The sequence below is a fragment of the Astatotilapia calliptera genome, chromosome 19 (genome assembly GCF_964374335.1).
Source record: "Astatotilapia calliptera chromosome 19, fAstCal68.1, whole genome shotgun sequence".
In the NCBI taxonomy this organism is placed as follows: Eukaryota; Metazoa; Chordata; class Actinopteri; order Cichliformes; family Cichlidae; genus Astatotilapia; species Astatotilapia calliptera.
The window spans coordinates 13,841,970-13,866,778 of NC_137440.1; the positions used below are offsets into that span (position 1 = coordinate 13,841,970).

General features: G+C 42.8%; 1 protein-coding gene across 1 annotated transcript; it reads left to right on the forward strand.

Moving 5' to 3' along the window:
* The first annotated feature begins 2,214 nt into the window (after nucleotides 1-2,214).
* Nucleotides 2,215-20,416, forward strand: sertad4 (SERTA domain containing 4). The gene is made up of 4 exons (XM_026151069.2): nucleotides 2,215-2,736; nucleotides 15,879-16,051; nucleotides 17,322-17,440; nucleotides 17,648-20,416. The coding sequence occupies exons 2-4, from the start codon at nucleotides 15,898-15,900 to the stop codon at nucleotides 18,530-18,532; spliced, it is 1,158 nt and encodes a 385-aa protein (XP_026006854.2). The 5' UTR covers nucleotides 2,215-2,736; nucleotides 15,879-15,897; the 3' UTR covers nucleotides 18,533-20,416.
* Nucleotides 20,417-24,809: the final 4,393 nt, after the last annotated feature.

A 24,809-nucleotide genomic window follows, 5' to 3' on the forward strand; every position in this document is an offset into this window, starting at 1 on the left:
AGCCCTCCCCCCCCTCTTGTCGGGGACTTTGCTGTGGTGAAGTGACACCTCTGCTTTGTGTGATCCTGACACCCAGCAGTAGTTTGAGCTAAATATGAAAAGAAGGTAAAGAGAGAGAAAACAAGATCAGAGATACAAGGTTTTCACAATTAACTGTGTTCCCCGACACGTTCCACAGCTGAACGCAGAACAAAGCGCTCTCAGGGAGAAACACTGGAAAATAAGATTCAGTGGCTGCTGTGGAATCAAAGGGGAAATGCATAACAGATGAGAGGGGTTTGCTCCCTCCCCTCTCTTTGTCGGTCACATCCCTGCAGAGCAGATCTTCCAACACACAACCTGTCTGAAAAAAAAAACTGTTAGAATCCTTCAGGTGCTGTCGGAAATTATATTATTACAGCCAGAGTGCACGTGGACGTTTGAGAAAGTAAATGAAGTCAATGGTGTAGCCAATAAAAACAATAAGCAACTGCCAGGATGGCTGAGCAATAAGTAGTCCTGCAAAACAAACAAAAGAGGCATTAATTTACTGACATTAGTTAAACTTAACTGAAGCTGAAGGAGATTTTAGTAAGTAGAAGAGAAAGTAGTTCTTCAGGCAGATATAAACGAAAGCATCCAAACTTACAAAAAGGCACGCACACTGCTGCAGCACTTGGCTTCATTAACTATAATCCAAACACTGAGGTGATTTCATTTCTCCAGCGAGCAACAACAGCCCTACAGAGTGTCTGCAGAATACCAACATTTGATGGCTCCAGTCAAAAGCCGAAGTACACGCTTTTTAGAGACCAGGGGATTATGTAAAGTGGTTAATAAAGAAAATATTAAGTAGATTAAGCAATACCGGTCTGCAACTTGGATTCAAATTATTCTCAACTACTGATTAACAGGTTTAAATTTGAGCCTGAGGGATGCTGGATTATTGGGGCCAAGGTGGATGTTTATGCTACATACAATATACTTATAAAGAAAGTAATGATTGTTTAGAAACTAGTCTCTAACTTTCACAATAATTAGCTAATATCTTCTTCTACCTTATCCTCTGAAAAACAAAAGCCATGCAAAAAAAATACATATATATATTTTTTAAATTCACAATATTTTTCAGTGACGTATTTGTTTATTGAAGGAACTAAGAAAAGGAACTTGGGACACCGGCATCCTTGGACAGTATTTGTACTTTATTACAACATGTTACAGAATTTTACCCATGTGTCTGTCTTACACTGGTCAGATTATCCAATGAGCATTCTGGGCACAGAAAGCAGCACGTGAAATCTATTTTTATTACCAAAAGTATTTGCATATTTATATTTTCGTGTCATCCCATATACTGATGGAGTAAAAGGACTGAGACGAGGAATAAACAGCAACAGTAGCTACACATAATCCTGATGAAAAACAATAAAAAAAAGCACAAGCTGTTTCATTTTCCACTTAATAACAGATACTTTACAGTTTTGGTTCTGCCTTTACAACGGTCTTAATTCTTCATAGCATGGATTCAACAAAGTTCTGGAAACGTTCCTCTCAGACTTTGGTCCATGTTCCCACGATAGCATCACAAAGCTGCAGCTGTGCTTCTGCTGTGTTCTGTGCTGGCAGGTGACACCTAGTGTGCTCTTCTGCAGCTCTAGTGCAGCCGCTTCAATGTTTTAGGATGTGTTATGTGTTCAGAGATGCTCTTCTGCATAACTTTGTTGTAACTTGTTGTTATCTGAGTTGCTGTTGCCTTCCTAGCAGCTCAAAGCAATCTGGCCATTTTCCTGTAACCTTTGGTATCTTCCAGAGAACTGCTGCTCACTGGATGTTTTCGCTTTCTCTGACCGTTTTCTGAAAACCTTAGAGATGACCGTGTTGGGAAATTACAGTAGATCAGCAGTTTCTGAAACACTCAGACCAGCCCATCTGGCACAAACAACCACGCCACGTTCAAACTCACTTAAATTACCTTTCTTCCTCATTCTGATGGTGGCTTTGAACTTCGGCAGGTCGTCTCGACCACGTGGACATGACATTGGAATTGGCTGACTTTTAATTTGTACCCAGGGATCCCCCACATAACAACCTATCACGTGTTAATAAAAACGCTCTTCTGCGGGTGCTTTTTGCAAAAATAATATAAAATTAATCGACATACAATAACGCGGGCGCGATAAGTCACTCAGAACGGGAGAGTGGGGGAAGTTCCGAGCAGGCCGTGAACTCCTCAGCAGTACTGGTCGGGATGGAGCTGCGGCGCTGCTGCTGTTGTTTTCTCTCCGCCGCACGTTCATATTAACTGTCAACCGACGGGAGCAGCTCGGGACCCTCTGCGCGGAGAAGCACCGTGAATGGACTACCACAGACAGCGCTGGGGCTCGCCTTTATCCCTCCGCCGAAGAGAAGACAAGAAAACATCAAATAAAACAGCTGCAGCATCTGTCAACCTTTGCAGTCTAGAAAAACGCGCGGGTGCAGTAAGAAAAACGGCGCGCGCTCACTGATTAGTATGTAGACAAGTCGCTAATTAACTGGTAATTACACAAGTAGTATTTAAACCCGCCTGTGCGCCTCGCGTGTCTGCCAGGAGTCTAAAATTAGACCGAGGCAGAGCCGCCGGAGGACGCGGTAGTATTTATTTAGTAGTTGGTTGTTGTTGTTTTTTCGTTTTTCATTAACGCACCTTGGATTCCTGCCGTTACCACAAAGCAAGTGTGGAGCCGAGGACGAGGTCCAAACAATTCAAGTCAGGTAAGATCACATCTGCTCGCTCTAATGTGTGAACGTGCTCAGGATCCCGGCGCTGGAAAGTAAAAGTAGGCTATTAAAATGAAGTAGTAAATGGTCTCGGTTCGTTTTTGAATCACTGCGCGGTCCTTGTTTTCAGTCTGCTTGTTAAACAGTAGCTTATGATTTTGTTTTAATGTGCTACATGTTAAGTTGTGAATGGAAAATGTTTATTGAAACTGTTTTTGTGCGTCCTCCTGATTTTACCGACCTGAGTAAACTGTTGGATAAACCTGATTTAGATCTTGCTACCTGCGGGACTAATGAGAATCGGGGCGCTCAATAGCTCACTGGTTTGACGTGACAGACACCGAGGTCCTACACATTACGCAGGCTGACATAACCAGCCACCCTCCTGGCACCCATCCAGCCTCACTTCATTATTTTTGTGGCCACTGCTCTTGGCTGCAAATCCTGAAGTGGCGGTTGCCTGTATTACTGCTGCCTTCTGAAAGGACAGGCTTTTAGGCGATTTAGCTCAATCCTGATCTTCTGTTGTCTCCTTGATGTCATTTCTGTGCTTTCTCGGGCTTAGAGTCACAAGCATCCACTGCTCCCAGGGTGGACTATTAACACCCTGTTAGCCCCAGATGGGATTAAAAAATTCCAGCCTGGCATGTAATGGAGTGAAGGCAATAAATAAACATCATCTCCCTCCGCCTTTCTGTATCTGCTGTTTTGGTGAAATAAAGGCTTCGAGTGCAGCCGACTGGTAATAGTGTTGGATGCGCTTCACCTCCTCTCGCTGCCAACAACATCCGGAGTCACTTGCCAGGAATTCCACCTTTGCTATTTGTTTCCCTTGGAGGCGGGTGAAAAGTGCTATGTGGAATATAGTGAAGCACGCAACAGGGAGAAACATCCAGGTCAGACAGTACAGACGAGAGGCGCTGTAACAAGAGGAAGCGTCGGGGCTTCTGCAGCACGGTGGACGGCTTCTTGGCATCCAGCTCGGGCAAGTCCGATGCCAGATCCCTTCTCTTTGCTGCCTGCCAGAGCCCCTCCACCCCACCGTCTTTATCAAAAGCCTCACTGTGATTTCCCCCTTTCAGTTCTGTTGCTGAGCTATCAATCATATCTCGCTCTCAGCAGACTCTTCTGCTCATTAAGGATGTGAACCTGTAGGTAGCCTGCAGCCCCCCCAGCTATTCATCTCCCTCAGTGGGGCGCAGAGACTCACATCTGGAGCAGCATTGCAAAACATGGCTCTTAGCAGACATGTAGTGTACGCTTAAGGAGATTCAGCGCACTGGTGCCAAGCATAAAATTAACAAGTGTGCGGCTCATACACAAACCTGCACTGGTATGTAATTAGGCAGAAAAGCAGAAAAAGGATAGATGTAGTGGATTATAGAGACTCCACTGCAAAGGAAAGTCTGGAAAAATAATGCTGAAGGGACGTCAGTGGTGATGATAGCTGGCTGGCTTCACATCATCCCCTTTGTCCCTCTCTTTCCCTGCTCTGTTTTGTGTAAAAGGTCTCAGCCAAGACAAGTTGAGCTGCTTTAGTGAGTGTTTTTGTGTGTGTGTCAGGACCGCAGGGTGTAGCCCCAGACTTTTTTTTTTCCTCCCCCCCCTCAGGCACAGCTTTCCCATCATGAATGCTCCTTTGTGCTCCAGAATGACACACAAGGACGGAGAGCAACTTCAGAGGAAAGGATAACGCAAGTTTGTTTCTGCACAATTAAGTGTAAAAATAGAGGAAGGTGCGACACGGCTCTCGCTTATAGCAAGGAGCTCACGGGCAGTATTTACAGCCCGAGATCCTGCGGCTCAAGAGGAATTTTCTCAAAGGTTTCTTTCAGTGCTTTAGTGTGGGTGTCTGGGGTGAATTTAGACCTGACAGAATTAATGCAACATGTACAAACACTGCTTCAAAATGCCTCACATTCCAGAAAGGAAAAGTAGTTAATCACTTATCATAACTGCTAACACATGTGCAGTCTTGGAGGATTTCACTCCCATTTTTTTATTAGCTTAAAAAAAAAATCACCTTTGGTTTCATGCACAGGTTCAGAAGGAAGAAGCAAAGTGGATTTGTTATACTGTCATCTGACAATGTGGTGGCTTTTTCTTCTTTTCTTTTTTGTACACAAACACACACGATGCCCTTGCTTGTCTTTAATGTGCGGCATGTCCACCTCTGGGAGCATCGGCAGTGACGTACTCACACACAACCCCGGCCCGTGAACCCTCACAGCCACAACAAGCCGTCCCCAGATAGTCCATAATGCAGCTTCCCTGTCACAACACATGTGTCACCGCTCAGCAAGAAGAGCGCCCGGTGAAAACCTCGAGGGCCCTGAACCCAGCTTAGTCACGCCACCGCGGCCAAGACGGCCCCTCTGATAGCTCCTGACAGGCTGCACGCTGGCACAAGCACAATCAAAGATGCAACGCAAAAAGGAGAAAAAAAGCAAAGAAAGAAAATACTAGCGTAAGAGCAGAGGAGGCAGTTACTTGGGGAGCTGCAGTTTTTGACCTTGAAACAAACACCAGACAGAAATCATTTTTGCTTTCTGTAGCTGCTCGATAGAAAACGTAAATCTGGACCAAATAAAAGCATAACTCCACTGCCTTAGAGTCTGCACAGCTCCAGCTCAGATGGTGGGAATTTTGCCTCGTGCTGTATTTCAATTTTAATTGGGACATTCAGAGTAGCTGGACTTATTTGTGATTTTTTTTTTTTGTATTGCCAGATGTGTACCACTGGTGAAATTCTGGTCATATATCAGTGTTTATTTGGGGGGGGGTTCAGCTTGGTTTTGGCATTTATTAGCACACAGGAGTCCTTTTTGTAACCATAACTGACCATTTTAAATTCGTCATTGCATTACTAATGAACTTAACACCAAAAAACAGGAAAAAGCATCCAGTATCTGCCCACGTCTGTCGACAAGGCCAGCGATACGAGCCCTGTTGACATGTGTCTCGGGGCTTTTTTAAATCTCTGAAAAAAACCTGTTGATTGACTTTTTGTTCACACCTCTGCAGCGTTTCTCTCTGATTTAGTCAGCATGGCTACTGCTTCTGTTTGACTGCGGTCCACTTCACTAGCAGGGGGCTAATTGCTTTCCATTTGAGTGTCTCAGTTTTGATTCATGGCTCACAGTGCCTTGTTGTTGCTATTCTGAAGGAGATCTTGATGTCATGAAAGCTATTATCTACTCTCTATCTGTTCCCTCTCGCTGCTTCACCCTCTGATGCCAGCACTCGCGCACACTATCCGCCCCCACTTCAACAGGCGCGTTGATGGGTCGTAGCTTCTCCATATTGAGAAGAAGTGGGCTGCGTGTTAGCTTACAGTTCTCAGTTAAAGTATGCTGATCACCCTCAGTTCATCCTCTCTCATAGAGTTTATTAGTCATCCTGCCACTCTCTGCCAGCTGGTATTAACCTGCAGCACTTATTTTTTATGCAAAGTGTGTCAGCATCTAAATCTCTGTTTATATTTTACGTATTTTTATTAAATAACATTCGTTTTTTAATGCATCGTGTATACTAATGATAGTGTTAAAAAGAAACAAAATGCTAATAATAATAAAAAACACATTGTGGGTATTTTATTATACTAAAGCAGGGATTTTATTCTGTTTCAATTGATTGATTAATAAGTTTTACTTTAAACTTTTCAGAATTTCCAAATAACCACAATTAGTCCAATATTTCCGACTGATTTTATGAACTCCTCACAGATGGGATTATACTGGTTTTATTCATCCATTTTCTTCCTCTTATCCAGTTCAGGGTTGCTGAATTGGATAAGTGGGGGATGATAAACAGGATACACCCTGGATAGGTCACCAGTCTGGGATGAAGCTGGAAGCATGTTGGCTTTAAACTGGATAAAAAAGCACGCCAAAGGAGCTAATTAAAACAATCAGACGGTCACCACATTATAGCTGCTAGCTAAGACTTCCACACTGTTATTTGTTCCTCAATGGTTAACAGTGACCATACACTGTGAGGTGTTCACAGCACTATGTTCTCTTGTCCTGCATAATGAGAAATTCATTGTATACAGTTTTCCAGCTGCTTCTTCATGCCAACGGGAGCCAGCTGAGGTGATGTGGGCATTGGGTCAGGGTGCCTCATGGGTGACTCCCTTTGAAGGTTTTCCATGAACAGCCGACTGGAGACTTTATTATTTATCTGGCCTCGGAACGCTTCAGAATCACCTGGGAGGAAGTGGAAAGTTTTGCTGGGGAGAAGGATGCCTCCAATATCCTGCTAGCCTGCGTCCAAAATGACCTGGCGTTGGATAAGTGGAAAATGATCGCTGACACAAATGCAACTCCAAGTTCTTTTAGTGGTCAATTATTTAGTGAGTTGAATTTTGAGGCAGACACGCTACTAAATTAACATTTTTAACATTACAACGGCAAAACAAGTCAACCCCAAAGCGATAGAAAGCCAGGATTTTGTCTCGCTGTATCACTTTATGTACAGTTTGTTTCCGTTGCTCTTTGTCACATTTTCTGATTCACCAACTCTCAGCTTCGCACTTTGAAGGTGCTATTTTAACTCTGTGTTACACAAACAGGTGGGTGGAAATGCAGTTAATGAAGCGCAGAATCAGTGCAAGCAGCTGCATCCTTTTGGAATGACATTTATTGACTGTGTAAGCTCTCGTTAGTACACATTTCTGTATCCATATTGTAGATGATGCTGTTTAAAGTTTTGAGTTGCCGAAAGGGTTTCTGGCTGCTTTTGTGCCACATTTAATTGTACTTTATTTGCATTTGCAGTCAGATGCACATTTCTAGAAGCTTTCAGTATTTGAAAGCCTCTGTAGTGAAAGCGAGACTGAGGATAGAAAAGACCACGTGTTGTATTGATGCATCTGGCCAGGTATCTCTAGACACAACAGGTACTCCACATGTGACAGGTTTCAGTGCCGCTGTCCCCGTCACATCACATCAGCATTCAGTGTCTGTGTGTGAGCAGAGGCAGCAGGCATCACACTATAAAGAAAAGCAAGGGAGCAGCGAAGGCAGTGCCGACACTCAACTTTTTCCTCTTCCTGCAAGATCCAAAGTGCCTGCCGTGAGATCACAGAGCTCTGAGGAAGCCTGCTGTTGAAACTCCCGTCAACGCAACCACAGGCAGCTCTTTCAGGGCTACACCCACTTATCTTCCCACTGTGGAGATGTGTCGCTTAGATTTGGTCCACCACACAAACTGCCAGCACACGCACGCACCTGCCTGTATCTGTGCAGGAGCAAGTACTGACACACACAAAGGCTGACAGTGACAGGAGCTGACGCTGTTGACAGTGAATTTTTAAAAGCCTTTTTTTGCTTCATGCATATGCATAAGGTCAATATCAGTGTGCTTCTCAGGGCTTTATATCTTCCAGATGGTGTCCCACAGCAAGCCTGGGTGTGCTATTATTACTGCAGAGGTACAAAAAGCAATTAATACAATTTAAATGTATGATATTAGTCCCAACCAACATGGTGCCATACCAGCTGTAAAGGCACCTGGAAATGAAATATGAGAGAGAGTTTATCAGACCGTCAGCTCTTCTGAAGTAGACAAAGTGTTTTTAAAAGCAAAAAGAAATGTCGGTGTCGTGCTCAAAAGGGCCCTCATCTGACATTAAAGTCGAGAACTGACGTCAGGTTTTTTAGGCAGATGCGTGTTGAAATTTTGGTTTGCCCTTTTTCTGTGCTTTGGGGCCAGAGAGTTTGATACCCACTGCTTTATAATGCATTGTATTAAATGCATTTCACCTCACCTTACTGGCATTCAGTGCCATCAAAGGAGCCCTTCAGTGACCGAGCACCTCAGGAAATACAGAACTCGTTCATTTTTGGACTTTCTTATAGAAACTTTGATATATCCCAATTTGTATTTTAAACTTGAATAATAACAATTTAGTGTTACAGATTTTTCATCTTTTGGACAATAATTAAAATTAAAAAGGAATTAATTTACTCATTAAAAGAGAAGAAACTGCAGTTACATTGATGTTTCCACATTTTACATTACTGCTCATATATCTCTGTGTCAAAGGTCATTTTTTTACCCAGAAGCACCTAATCATGACCCCAGTGTTCACACTTATAATATTACCTACTTATCTAGAGCTATATAACATCTGCAGCAGGTTATTTATTTATTTATTTTATTAAGATTTGAGGACTGCAAACATAGTTGCTCCTTGTCAGAATTTGTGCTCTTGTTGCTCTGGCTGTGCATTTGTTGCAATGGAATATGGCAGAACAAAATCTTGCCGACACACTTGTGTCCTCTGCGCAATTCCCTTTTGCACAATTTATCTGCTTGATTCTGCGTGGTTGTTACGTCGTGACACATCGCATGTTTGTGTGCGAAGCTCTCAGGCCGTCCGGGATCTATTTTGATGCGAAAACCACAGACATCTTTTCCCTGCTATCTGCTCCCCTAAGGCTTGAAGTAAAAACCTGGCCAAAGAAACAGGGAGTAAACATTTAGCACACACACACACACACACACACACACACACACACACACACACACACACACACACACACACACACACACACTCTGTTAAACACATGCTGGATTGATTAGCATTTTTGAGGCCGCAGAGAAAAATACTTTGAGAGAGAGCACAGAGTTTATTAGAGACATGCTTCAAAGCTTCTCAGAATCAGTGGACAAATAAAATCCCCCATGTTTGGCTGGTGCTCATTTTTTTTTCTCTTAAATATTCCTAAAAAACAGCAGCTGACAAGATGCAGACAACACGCTCTCATATATTAAAACACTGTGAGCTGAGGGTCCTGGTTTACCCACCTTAATGTCATAAATGCCTGTGACTACAGAGTATCACGTTCAGCATAAAAACCTGCTGTGTGTGTGTGTGGATGCTGTGCAGCAGTTGCAAACAAAATGTGAAAACAAAAGCTGCTGGCAGTGGTACAGTGTTCACTTCTAAGGCATGTAGCTGCAGAAAAATGAAGAAGATGAACACCGAAGTCCAGTAAAATCCAGCTGTTAACACCGTCATAGTTGGAGGTGTATGTGTGACACCACTCACAAGATTGTAGCTGTGGTTTCCAGTCAGGAGGGTCACAGTACAATAGGAGGTGTCACGCCAACATTCACGTCAAGAAAAACCAACTTTTTTGTCACATACAGTCACCGGACACTTTTTTAGGTATACTTGCTCAGTTGCTTATTAACACAAATATCTAATCACATGGCAGCGACTCAGTGTACTTAGGCATGAAGACGACCTGCTGAAAATCACACCGAGCATTAGAATGAGAGGTGATTAGACTTTAAACGTGGCATAGCTCTTGGTGGCAGATGGGCTGCTATTCCCATCTCTAGGGTTTACAGGGAACGTTCGACGTTCAGGGATAAAACATCTCATAGATGTCATTGGTTAAAGAAAATAGCCAGATCACTTTCAGCTAATAGGAAGGCAACAGCAACTCAGATAATGCAACACAGAAGAGCATCTCTGAGTGCAGAGCACATCAGCAGAAGAGCACACCAGAAGCCAGTCCTGTCAGCTAAGAACAGGAAGCTCAGCTTCCAATTCTCACAGGTTCATTAAACTGGAGTCATGGATTTTTCAAATATTTGAAAAACACGATGCTGTGAGTCATATGTTCCTGGCACACTTTGTGCTCCTTGGTACCAAAGGAGCAACTGAACGTTTTTTTTAAACATGACACCAGATCTCATCATAGGTGTTCAGCCGAAAAATCTGCACCCTGCTCAATCATTTCCATTAAGAAAAAGAATTGCCAGTACCAAGAGTCCAACCTCGTGCTAGCAAGGTGTACCTAAAAACGTGTATCGATAAATGGACACCTAAAATAACCAACATGAGCCATTTACATAGATAATGAGATGCAGATTATTAATGTATTACAGCAGCAGTTTCTAGGAACAGCAGGAACAATATGTATAGCGTACATATGAACACAAGAAGCGAGACATATCAGTAATTAGATAAATACAGTTTTTATGTAATATTAAATGCATTATATAGAAGCTTTATTTCTAGAACTGTTCAAGTTCTCCAATAAACCTGTCACGGTTCTGTTGTTTCAGGCTGTCGTGTCTCTTTGTCTGATCTCAGACCGACTCTGTGATGTTTCCCATTGATGGGCTGCACTATGAAATGAATTTGACCTACTTAGCTTTACCTTGGGGGCTATCAAGGAATGTCAGGATTAATGAACTCTACGACACTAAAACCATAATTAAGATACACACTAACTAATGTGGAGCTTGTGCCCTTTCATGTAAAAGCAGTGGGGTTTGCTTCGCCCCACTGCCGGTCACAGACGCATTTCTGCGTATTTCTCATGAGAAGGATCAAATGTAATCCATATCCAAAACAAATGTGAGAAATTTTTAAAATCTAATACAGGATGAAGGCAGAAGGAAAGCTGAGGAAAAAACACCAGATAAGTTCTGTTAATGTGTGTCATGGATTCATCTGTAATCCTCTCTATTGTTGGATTTTGTCACTTTATTTAGGCCCAAAGAACAATAAAAAAATCCCAGCTGCAACTTACATTTCATAGGATGGTTTACTTGGGAAGTTTAACCTGACATTATAAAGTTTTGTAGTTTCGCTCTTAAGCTCTTCTCCTTGTGGCTGAAGATCACGATGTTAGCTGTACGTTTGCAGCCGTGGTGCAGAATAAATTTGACACCCTAATGGTGTTGCATGATAAATGACTATGTAAGCATGCGACGTGTCCAACACCTTTGCGGAGTACTGTGATAACTGAACACCTCCATAGAAATATGTGTGTCTGAGCACCGTGGTCAGCATTTGTGGTCCTTTCTTGGCTTCCCTTTCAAAATGTTTCAGGACACATCAAGCTGTGTGTGTCTGAGTGTGTGTTCGCCTGCCTGTCTCAACGCTGGAGGGAGGGAGTCAATCACAGCAGCAGAAATCATCCCTGCAGGCGATCTGTCTCCACTCATGACAAGGCTCCTAAGGCACTTATCTTTCGTTCCCTGACTCATACCATCTATCCCGCGCTCCCTCTGTCGCTTCCCCCCCTCAGTCTTCCTTCCTATTCGCGATCACTCTCTGTATCCCTCCCACGGTTTGTCTCGTGCCCTGGCACCGCAATTAACTTCTCATCATCAAAGAGTGTAATGAAAAAGAAGGCGAGATGGAGAGTCAGACAGAGTTAGGGAAGCTGCGAGAGAAGAAAGATAAGAGGGATGGAGCCAGAGGAGCTGTGACTGAACAGAGGTGAAGCACTCACACAATGCTAGCACACACTTGTGCGCACTCAGTTTTTTTTCTTCTGTTTTTTTGCCCCTGAAATGCACACATTCAGAAAAAGAACGGGAGGAGAGATTATTCTCTCCTCGTTCCCTGCTTTTATTCCTCAACCCTCCGTTTCTTCCTCCTTCTTCTTTTACAGACACACACACTTGTTCTCACTGCCTCCTCCTCCTCCCCCTCCTTTTCTTTGAAGAACAAGAAGTATTGCTGCACATGTAGGGAAGCTGCTCTGTCGGCATTCTCATTGTTTTTCTTCACCCCCTTGGTTCAGAGAGCTGTCAACTGTGACCGCTGTTGAAAGGATGTCAGCAAGAGACTGAGAGAGGGATTCAGGCGGAGAGGGTGGGGGGATGAAAGAGACGAGCGAAGGAGGGAGAGGGGATGTCGAGATGGAGGTCCCTACGGAGGGCAGAGGGAGTAATGGCATGCTTGTTTCTTTGTGCCCGAGCAAACGTTGCAATAGCAGCGGTAAGGGGAGGTGATGGAGGGAAAAATAGCTGAGGGCAAAAAAGCAGCTTGGGGTGGAGAGATGAGAGGGGCCAAAGCTGCTAATGAAGCATGGCACTAGCGCTCAATAACAGTGACATAATTGGCCTTAGTTGGTGGTCCTCAGGTGTGGAAACCCTCAGCAGTGAAATGCAGTTCACAGAAGTATGATTTGACTAATTTGACAGCATGTTAGAAAATGTGCATAATTCACAATGTAACATGGTGGATTATGACCAAAACCAGAATAGCTGAGTTGCAGGCTCCAGCGGGGAGTCAGAAGAAAACCCTCAAGCTCTTTCTGGCCTGTTCTCCGTCTGATTCCTCCACATGTGCCGACATTAAAATCTGCTTGCTGAATTTCCCCAACCACAGTACCACAGTCTGTGTGCCCGTTACCTCAAATTTAGGGCAAGTGTTTAAAATCATCACTTTCTCCTCCATATATAGTCAAAATTCACCAGCTGCTCCTCTAAGCCTATTTGTGTGTGATGAAGATGGACAAAGCCACTGTGGTGTCACCCAAAATCCTGTTTTTAAAACCTCAAGCATCTTAGGGAGACTGCATCCATACTTGAACTAACAGAACCATAATTTACAAAATGAATATTAAGTAAGTTGCATTAAGTTGGCTTCAAACAAGAAGTTGAAATGATTAAGTAGGACAGCACTCTCCAAGTTTGTCTCCTTTCTGAGCTAACATGCTATGTTAACCTCTTGCAGTAAATTTCTTTGTTCATTTAGAGGCTGCAGGGAGTCCTTCATCTCATTTCTTCAGCTTCCCAGCCCTTTTTTTTCTTTTCAAATCAAATTTGTTCCCAAATGTTCAGCGATTGCTGGACTGATGTTGGTTGTTGGACGTCTCGCCCAACCGTATCATCCTGACCTTATCTGTCTAGGATATATCCTGCCTCTTTCCCAGTGTCCCAGTGTCATCTCCCTCCAACCTTAAGTGGATAAGCAATTAAAAAGATGGGTGGATGTGTTTTCCTTACATACCTTTACAAATGTCACTTTTTCATTTTCATTTGTTCCACACAAAATATTTTGTCTACTATAATCATCTTTGGTTTTACATGTTTCTCCCATTTGTACACTTTAATGTACTTTATATACACTTTACCAATATCCAGTGTTCTCTTCTGCTTTTGCGTAGCATGACTATTGAAATCTTGAAAAACTGTGACCGTTCATAACAGGCGGATCCAGCAGACAGGAGCACAGCCCGGGATAGAAGCTAAAGCCATGTGAACTGGTCAGCAGCAAAGTGGATTTTAGCTGCCTAAAAGAAATCAATATTGGTCTAAGTGTGTGCTCTATTTAGTACATTTTAAAACTGACAAAAACAGCACTTTAACCTCAAAAGAGACTGGTTGTGTCACTGTGTGACTTTTTTTTATTAGTTTGAAAGCAAAGCTGCAAAAAGTGACGCAGCTTTGTTGAAGAAGTGATTTATGAAAAGCCAAAGTACGAAAACATAAATGATATTGTCTAATTCTGCAGGTCTGAAAATATGTGATATGATGAGGAGAGACTATTGATCTTTGGTGTTACTCCTGTCTTCTCAATGTTGGTCGATTCCAAAGAGTGTGTACTCTAACCGACTTTTAGATGTTTTCGCGTTTACCCATCGCGAGGCAGTGGACGTTTAAATGACCCTCTCTAGGTCACAGCTTTGCAAAGAGGCTGAGTTTCATGCAGTGACAGTAATTCAGTGGATTGCCAAACACAGTTTTTTGGTTTGTTTTGTTCTCTCTTGATGTTTGCATTTACATTTTTCCATTGCAAGCTTAACCACTTGTTGTTCTCTTGTCTGTATCAGCTTAATTTCCTAAATATGCACTTCACTTTCATTGACCCCGCTGGCTATTTCTTCCGATGCTGCAGCTCGTGCAATCGCGGCGACGTGTAAATCATGAGGTCGTAGCTCACAGGGGGTCTTGTTCATGAGTGAGGATAAAATGGAGCATAAAATTAACTACATTGCCAGATTGCTGCAACAACTGCAGTGGTGTAGAAAAAAAATAGCACAAGACTGGCAATGTTGAGTTTTAAAGCATGTCTGCTGTATGCACCGCCGTTGTGTGTAATCCATTACTCCCCGGGGACGAGTAGATTGGATTGGTGAGAGCAGCTCTGTCTGAGCTGATGTTTCGTTGGCTTTAGGTGTGCCTGATTAGTCAGTTAAAGGCAAACGCTAGAAAAGCTGCACAGAGAAATAAAACTGTTCAGCCAAGCAAAACTGGGAGCTTATTGAAGCGGACATTTTAATCAGCTACCCAACAGGGGTGAGGCTGAGATGGTGTCGCCTCAGTTTGGTCTGTCAGGATGGATTGTGGGCGATGATATCTGTTCGAGCGGGCAGGTGGAGGAGGGGCAGGAGAAGCTTTGAGGAGGAAAGGTGGTGACAAGGAGGTCCGGCAGCTGATAACTCAAACAGCTGGCTCTGCATTCTGCATGAAGGGGGGAAAATATCAACAGTGAACCAAATGACAGCCATTCACTGTGATCAAAAGAGCGATTCGGCGTCTCTCTGCTGATTCGCAGGATCACAGACAGATTTTGGCTGTCGGGCCACTCGGCATATTCACAGTAGGGCTCTGTTTTCAGATTGAAAAAGCTCAGTTGGCAGGTTACTGCTGCTCGCTGCCAAGTAATATCTTGGTGTCTTAGCGGCGTCACTTCAGTTTCAAACGTAAGGTGGTGCAGAGTGAAATATTTTGTTCTGTTCACACTTAATTCAGCATTAATAAGAATCAAATAAGCGCAGTGCCTGTTGGAAACATGTTGTCAAATCGTATGCCCTGTGCTCCGGTCCTGCTGGCACCGCGCACGTCATCTCCTTCGCTTCCTAGATTATCATGTTGTTGACACAATCTTCCCAGTGTGATTTGATGTGTGGGATCCATTTCACCGAACAAATTGGTGTCAAACATCTCGCCAAGTCTCCCACCAACTAATCAATAGGGAATTCATGGTGTGAGTGGGTGTCATTTCTCCATCTGTCCCTCGCTTTACAGAACTGCGCATATAACGGAGCTGCCAACCATCTGCCAATTTTTAGCGCTCGCCATTATTGCCGTTCAGATGTGTCATGCAGCTCGAACAGAAGCTGGTTACTCCTCCACGCAAAATCAATGTATTTGGCAGCATCAGATAAACAGCTTGTTAACATTTACTGCGTCATTAGGGGAACATATGCAGAGCGCTTGTGAGATTTATGGAAACCGGTTCATTATTAACCGCTAATAGTGGATAAACCAAACTCAGTTTATCATTCTGTTTCCAAATACTGCGTAAGTTGATGTGATGTCTTTATAAGTGGAGGCTGAGCTTGGTCGTTCTTTTATTCTGTTTATTCCAGACCTGATTAGGAGAGAGAGATGACCCTTGTTTTGTCCATGAATCCTTTCCTGGACCCAGAGGGAGACCCTCCGCTCTCCACTTACCAGCCCATATGGGAGTCGGAGCGCTGCACTAAGACCTGCCTGTCAAACCCCGCCCCGCCATGCAGCTCCGAAGAACAATTCACTCCAGGTACACACAGACTGATGTTTGCATAGTTAAGTTGTTTATTCAAACTTGCACAATTAAAGTTGTTGAGTAAAACAAGCAGAGTTAAAACAGTTGTGTGGCCACGCTCGACCTTGTAATCTGAGCCATCTGCCCAAGCCTCATCAAGGCGACTTGCTCTCCAGGAACCAGAATGTAAGCATGCAGCGCTTCTTATGGGAGGTTGTAGCAGATGCTGTTGTGTTGAGCGGTCAGCTAATTAACATGGTAGCAGGCTGGCATGTGCTTCTTAGTTCCATTTTAATTTAGAGCCCACTCATAAGACAAAGACCCTGCAAAAGCTTCAAAAGATATGTTGGTATTTTAGTCTTGCATTAGACAGATGTTTCAGCTAAAGTATTAACTCTGACTCCGACCTTTCTCTGACCCTGGTCTCTGAGGTTTTGTCCCCTGACTTCACCCCAAGAATAAAAAAATTTAGTCGGGGTCGCCTCACAAAGTTTCTGTGTCTCTCTTTGGCACTTCTGAAATCTTAACATGTATTTCAGTGTCTTAAACATCCCCATAGTGTGCACATTAATTTCAATATAAAAATATTTCATTTATATTTACTATTTTTGGCTTCTGCATAAACGCCTGCAGGGACAGTTTACCCCCAAATCAAATTGATCTGTTTTTGCCTCTGGCCTGTGGTGCTGTTTATAAATCTAGATTATTCAGGTGTGAGTCACGTAGTGTTGGAGATACAGAGATGTCTCTTTTCGCTCGCATACGAGGCAGATGACACTCAAGCTTGCAGTGCTTAAAGCGACCCAAAATACAGCGGCAGTGTCTCTTTGCAGAAATCACGAGACCTGATTACTCAAATAAATATATAACAAATCAGCTCCACAAACCTTGTTGTGAGTAGTTTTATGTATTTTAAAGGCAACTGCAAGGTTTGTGGATTTGTTTAGTAACCATGTCGTAGGTTCTAAAAAGAGACACCGCTGCTGACTCTTTCAAATGTACTTTTGGCATGATAGCACGTGCCAGCTGCGTCCAATATATTCAACAGAAGGTGGATATCTCTACTGTGGATTTCTACGAAACTGGGCATCTCAGATGAAATAATACAGCTGGATAAACAGCACGACAGGCTGGACTGGGAACTGTTCCTTTAAGTAGCAGGAGTCTAAATATTCTATATTCAGTCGGTGATTAATGTTAGCTAATGTCACGCAGTAATGGTGAAAACTTATAGTTCATCAGTGCAAATGATTAATGGTGATATTCTCTCTCCCTCTCTGCGCAGAGTCATCCTGCAGACGAGTTCCTGATCATATTTCAATGTCGAGGATCGCGTACTTCAAGAGGAAGTTTGTTGATGATGATGATGAGGCACCCTTTAGCTTCAGGACATACTGCCAGACTGTAAGTATTGGTACAAACACACTGAGACAGAATAAGTGGAAAGACTGTTGAAAAGTGAAGCGTTTAGTTTATTCCGAAACACAAACTTTACAGTATCAGTGCTGTTTAATGCAAATATTTTTAAGTCCAGCTATTTCCGTCTCTGTATTTTGTTACTAATTGAGGCAGGTCACTGACAGGTAGATCTAATGGAAAACTGTCCTTCAGGTTGCACCGGTTCTGGAGGAGCGTGCCCACGTGCTGCGCCTCTCCCTGGAGAAGATGCGATTCATCGACGACCCCGAGGCATTCCTCCGCCGCTCCGTTCTTGTTAACAACCTCCTTCGGCGTCTGCGAGCAGAGATCCTCCTCCAGAGCACTGACTGGTGCTTTCCGCCCAACCCAGCGTTTGCCTCTGGCCCTTGCATCCTGCCTTCCAGCACTAACCCCGCTCACCAGGCACTCCACAGAGCAGTGCCCGCCCGCATCTGCTTAGCGCCCCAAGCCGGGCCGCCCTTACGCAAACGTTTCCGAATGGTCCGTGGGGGACAGGGGGATCTTCGCCCTGACTGTGCCCAGACATGCTGCTGCATCTACGCCGCCGCGGCCGCCGCAGGACACTACCTCCACCTCCCATTCTCCATGTACGATGCAGCGCTCTCCTGCTCGTCTGCACCGCACTCCTCCTCGTTTTTTCAGCTGGCCAGCCATAGTAAGTTAGGGCTGGCAGTGGCCGTGGATGATCGTGATGATGAGGATGACGATGTTGAGGAAGAGGAGGAAAATGAGGAGGAGGAAGAAGAGCGGGAGGAAGAGGAGGAGGACGAGGAAGACGATGATGAAAGAAGACAAGCGGGGCCTTCGGTTGATGTCGTTAGCAACAAATCAAGCCAGAAAAGTAGGACTAGGACCCTGCTAGGTGATGCACACGGGAGGACAGAGGACAGCTGCATGACAGATAGGGTGGAAGAAGAGGAGGGAGAGCAGGAGGAAGAAGAGGAGGAAGAGGAGGAGGAGGAAGAAGGCGTGAGACAGTGCCAGTGGGACTGTACTGCAACAGAAAGAGGGCCACACAAGCTGAGCTTTTGGCATCGGAGGGCTCACAGACAATAATTCAATAGCATTCTAAGTCTCCTAAAAATGTAATGATGACGACAACTGTCTCATAACAGATTAAGGTGGAAGCTACCTACACTATAGAAATGCCAAGTCAGCTTTATTTTAATGGGTTATTATACTTCAGGGTACACAGACACAGCTGTCATTAGCATTAGTGAGATGAAGAAAAACAGCCTCTTCTTGGCCTCTGTTGGCACTGCACACATTTCTCAAACAATTATAAAGACCAAGGTCACATATGGCGGGGTCTTAGGTCCCCAAAGTGAAGTGAAGCTTGCTATTGCACTGTCTGCAAGACCATTTTCAAGCCCCACAGCACAAAGCATAAGGTCTCAAATGGGGCTTTTTTATTGGTGCGACGGTCTCGTTTCAGGACCCTAAACAAGCCTATGAAATAATGGGTTGTGGATCTGGGAGTGTGTGTTTGCTTCTGTGTGTGTGTTTGCAACATAATATGTAGCATTTAAAAAAAAACTTGATTCTGAGCTGTTGTTTTTATTAATAAATCGGGGTGGGGGGGGGGGTCACACATGATTATGCGTGACTGCTGATTTTGACGCTGACTCAGGCTATGGCGCGCGACAGTGCGGCGGCGGCACAATATCGTTTATTCTTCAGATTACTTTAAAACAACACAATCATGAACATTGTTAAATCACATTTTCAAAGTGCCTTAGTGTTTTTATAGATTCATGTATATGGCGTGTTTATGTATTTGTTCTTGTTTTTAACGTAGCTATCTCGCATTCCAAGCGACTGCGTTTGACTAAAACAGGACACGGGCATGTAGTTAAATGCAGGGATGTTAAAAAAATGTTCAACTAAATTTAGACACCTGAAAAGTGTTTTTGTTTTTTTTGTACTTTGGAATGCATGTTTTCTAGCACCTCCTCTTCTGACAAAGCACAAACGTTCTGCAAACTTTGAAGGAGCGATGTTTAAGCCTTTAAATGCTAAATGTTTAAAGACCTCATTTATACTCGTCATATCCGACCGGGGAAGGTTTGTTGTTGGTTTACCAAAAATCACATGAATCTAAAAAACATAAAACTGGATCACACACTCGGAATTTAAAGATTTTGTTGACAGCATGATAATTAGATCCTGTAAATATATATAGAGCAATGTTGGTTTTGTTTGTTTTGTTTTTTTAAAGATTTCTGGTTGGATGGTGGATTTGTTTCCTTTGCACAGATCCAGTCCTCCCATTTATGGTGTTTATGGTCAGCTGTATGACACGCTAACTGCTAACACCTTCTGATTTAATCTCTTGAAAATAAAACAATAAGTATTTTCCAAAATGATGAACTGTGATTATGACTGAACTCTGAAAGTATGCCCATCCTCTCGAGAGTCACGTCTGTGTATGTGCCCTCAAGTTTTCTTGCGTCTTTGTGCATCGGAAATCAAGCACAATGTACTCAAAGCACATTGATTGGGGAGAAATATGTCAGGCCAATGTGAAATACATATACTTGATTCAAAACTAAGGCCAGGCACTGCACCAAACCAGCTCTCACACTTAGGAGACTAATCGTGGGGGTCTTGTTTGATGCTGTGTCTCGTTTGCGAATGCTGAGGATCAGAAACTGAAGCCAAAGCTGTTAAAAAAATGGACATAAAATATCCAGTTGTTGTAATTTCCTTTTTCCCATGATAATGACCTTAAGGCCCAAAGGATTTGGATAGATACATTTACATTGTTAGGTAGAGTCACCCACATTCAACTGGAAAAAAAGGAATTTAAAACACCGAAACCCATTCACTATCAGCGGTAATCTTAAAAATGGAAGACGGAGCAATGTTTTTGTGTGAATCGAGAACATGTAACTGCATTGTCTTATTAAAAATAACAAAAGAGCAAGCCTGCTCTGGTAATTTTGTGTGATGTTCTGTGACAAGTGTAAAGCTCAGTAAAAGAAATGTTGAAAAAACATCGCCGCCTCTTTTATTCTTTTTACATCACGCTGATCCTCGCAGCTTTTTTAAATACGACAATGCAGCGGGGGATGTGTGTGTGAGTTCCCGGTTATTGAATTGCTTCCCGTTCTGTCTGCTGTTCAGTGGAGTGCGGTGCCGCAGCACACCGCTCTTGCCAAATGTCTCTCAGGTGTCACTTTGCTGTTCAATTCATGTTAATTTTTTTGACATTACGCTCGGAGCAGTCACCTCCACACTTCTCCCTGCGCTCCCTGGCACACCTATTGTCCCTGCAATGCAACATTCACATAAAGCGTCTGCTTCCTTTAAACCCCACAGATAAGACAGGGACATTTTCAAAATATACACAACCACATTTGTGATTTTAAAAAAGCCTCCAGTACTTGCATATTTCTCTTTTCCATTTCTCTTGTTAAGCTTTAAGTTAAACATTTGTTAAATAGAGTAATGGCGCTTCATGTGTGTAGCCTCTAATTACTGGATTATTGCTAATGCTGTGCAGATTTTTCTATGACATTGCTACTGGTTGCTTGAAAGCAGCAAAGCCATTGTGGCTTAGAGTTTCCATGTGAGTGTGTGTCAGTAGGATGTAACAGTGTGAAGCTGGGAGGTTAAATCGCAGGTCTGAACATCTTGACAGCTCTGTTGCGAGGTGAGGATGGGAGATCATCTTTTCATGACACTTCTGCTGCAGGGGTGTTTGGATCCTGCTGCTCAGCCTGGCCTCATCCCTCTCTCTGCTTCCACTTCAGATCACTCACTGTTACCGTCTCATTTTACACTTTCTGTCATTGGACAGATAAATATTATTGCAAAAGAAACATACAAAACTGAAATCATCCCTAAAATAATGTTTTTATGTTGTATAAAGGAAAGCACACCTTCTTTAACTTGTAAGGTTTTACATGTCAGAAGACAATGAAACCTGGTCATTATCAGGTCTTAAAATTAGGTAAATGCAACTTCAGTTGAACAAACTATATTACACCATGTGCTTATTTCATTTATTTACCTAAATCTATGCCAAACAGAAACAGTGTGTGAAAATATTAGAGCACTCTCACTGCTTCCAGAGCAATTAAGAGGACAAGTATAAGCAAATCAAATGCATTTGATTCATTGATCATTAATGCGAGCAACTCTATGAAAACAGAGGTTTTGGCAGTTTGCCAGCCTGAAGCATTCAGGTGTGTTAACCTGGGAAAGGTTATAAGAGAATGTAAAGTCCATCATTTTGCAGGAGAAAGATTATTCACAAGTGGGAAACATTCTTGACAACTGCTAATCTTCCCAGGAGTGGACAAAAACACTGCCCAAGGACAGCCTGCAAAACTGCAAAAAACCCAAGAGCTCCATCTCAGACTCTACAGGTATGTTAAATGCTAAAGTTCATGAGAGTACACAGATGAGCCCAAAGTGAAGCGAAACGTTTGGCAAAAACCAAACAGCCTATCAGCTCAAACACCTCAACCCAACTGTCGGCACGATGGGGAACAACTGATGATTTGGGCATGTTTTGTACTCATGGGACCCGAAGACCTTCCAGTCACCGAACTCCTCTGTATACCAAAGAATTCACTTGCGTCTTAGCATTTCCTGGTTAGATTTCAGTGAAATCTCTTAAAGAATGGCCTCAGTCATGTTCAGACTCTCAGTCTGACTGAAATGCTGTAGGCAGGAGGTAGAGCAGGTCACCTACTGATCGGAAGGTTAGTGGTTCGATTCCTTGCTCCTCCTCTAGTCGGCATGGGCAAGACGGGCAAGATACTAATCCCAAGTTGCTCTCCGATGCATCCATCGGAGTATGAATGTGTCTGAATGTAGTTAGGAAGCACTAAGCATAGAAGAAAGTGCTTGGATGAATGGGTGTGATTGGGTGAATGTCGTACGTTGTTTAGAGTGCTTTGAGTACTCCGGGAGAGTAGGAAAGCCTTATCTAAGAATCAGTCCATTTATGAGAGCCGTGCATGAGCTACAAAAAACAAATAATTCAAGTTGTTGCTACTAAAGTTGTTACTGATCTACTGAATGAAGATGTGTTTTTTTTTTCAAAGGACTGTATGTAACGTAAAATTACTTAATTATTAAATTTAGATAAGCTGTATTTAATTTTCAATCATTTATGGTTTTTAGATAACCATTGAAGCAATTTTTAGCTAACCTATTAAAATCATTTATCTTTAACTGACAGTTTACTAATTCTAATTACATGATTCATCCATTACTTTTAGCTATTTCAACAATTTTATCAAATCCCATTTTCCCATCTTCTCTTATTCCTTTATTTTCTCATACATGTGACTGGAAGTCATTATTTCACATGATACATGATACGCTGTTAAATTGTTTTCTTTCCAAACTCTTTGTTCTCACAACATTTTCTTATAAAACTCAACATTAGGAATTTGGACAAATCTCATATTAAAAAAAAACATTGTCCAACTACTGTGTGTTTGTATGTGTGAATGCCACACTTACACTTTCGTACTAACGCAATTCTGCCTGTGTCCCTTTACCAACACCCCCCCCCCCCCCCCCCCCCCCCTCATGCCTAAGGCAAAGACGGGGACTTACCAAATACCACACTCATCCACGCACGCATAAACACAGACACATGAATATCGCCGGGCGAGTACTGAGGAGAGGGGAGCCGTCATTTGTCAACAAGGAACTTTGGCAGCTCACAGTTGCCATGGGAACTGTCTGTTGCCGAGGACTGGTTTTGCATCACAAGGTCCTCAAATTGGCTCCAAAGCCTCGGAGGTCCCACCCCTCCTCCACCCGGCTCACCTCCATCTCTCAGAGCTTCAAACATATTGTCAGGTTTTTCTTTTCTCCTCCGGTTTCTTTTTTCTTCTTGCTTTGCTGTCTGCTGCATTTCAATCCCCAGTCAAGTTTTCTAATTAGCAAGGACAGCGATAGATAGATAGATAGATAGATAGATAGATAGATAGATAGATAGATAGATAGATAGATAGATAGATAGATAGATAGATAGATAGATAGATAGATAGATAGATAGATAGATAGATAGATAGATAGATAGATAGATAGATAGATTCTTACACATCAGGGATCCCTTTAAACCAACAATCACAATACACAGTTTAAAATAACAAGGACTACAGCAGTGATTTGCCCTCTGCAAGTGCTTACAGATTGTTATGCCTGAATTTTCATCCATGTCACCGCAGCTCAAGCCCAACAAGTCGATCCCCGTAGGATCAATTTGATTCAGCTTACATAACATCCACAGTTCTCTGGCTGTTGTTGATGTTTCTGGGTCTCTCCCTCCAGCATAATGCGCCTGCATTTCAGGGCTCAAAGAAGCTGTTGGTGTTTGATAAACACTTGTAATGTGTAGGATTGTCCTCAATCCTGGACTGTGAAGCACGTCCCCTTCACCACCCCAGTGGATATTTCACGGTGCCAAGACAAAGTTTGTAAGACGGAAGATGAAAGAATGGTTTTATTGGGTAGGAAACCTGACTTTGGAGATGGCTGGTCTCAGCTAACCACGTTTTTCTCAGTGTTGTTCTGAATGGGGCAAACAAAGCTGATGCATGATAACACAGACTGGTGACAAAAGCTGTGCAGTGACACTGATTGGCTCATGAGGATACTTGAGATCTAATTAGCCTGTTTGAGTAGACTAGAGACTGTTTTGTTGCTTCGTAAATGATCATGCTTATTTGTTTAGATCTGGTTTAAAGAAAAGAAGAAACAAAACACTGGACAATAAATTTTTATTTTCACATTACAAGCTTGCTGAGCTCCTCAAAAGGTCCTCGGTGACTAATGTTGAACTTTCAAAAACTGCAGTTCCTCTAATGACCACTTGGGGCTGGCTTCAGAAGCAAGTCAATCCACGTATTGTCCCATGTTAAAAGCCATTAACATTATATATAATTGGATGCAAGGCCTAATTACTCTTTATCATGATTGATTGATTGATTGAATCTTTATTTTGAACATGTTGAAAAAGTATAAAAAAAAATAGAATTAAAAGAGACAAATGAACAAAGCAAACAAAAGGAAAACGAGCAACCACAACTCCAAATAACGTCCATGTTCAAAAAGGAGCAGGAAGAAGCATAAGCTTATTTAATCCCACCCCTTTTCCACTATCTAGTATCAATAGACTACAGAAATACCTCCTTGCAATTACATTATATGTTATGTGTAATTTTTTTTTTTTTTAAATATATACACATATATGTTTCTATCTATCCATACATACGTATATACACACATACGCACATATACACATTTTCAATAACCCCATTAACACCTCAAGGATACACAGCCTACAATTATATATATATATATA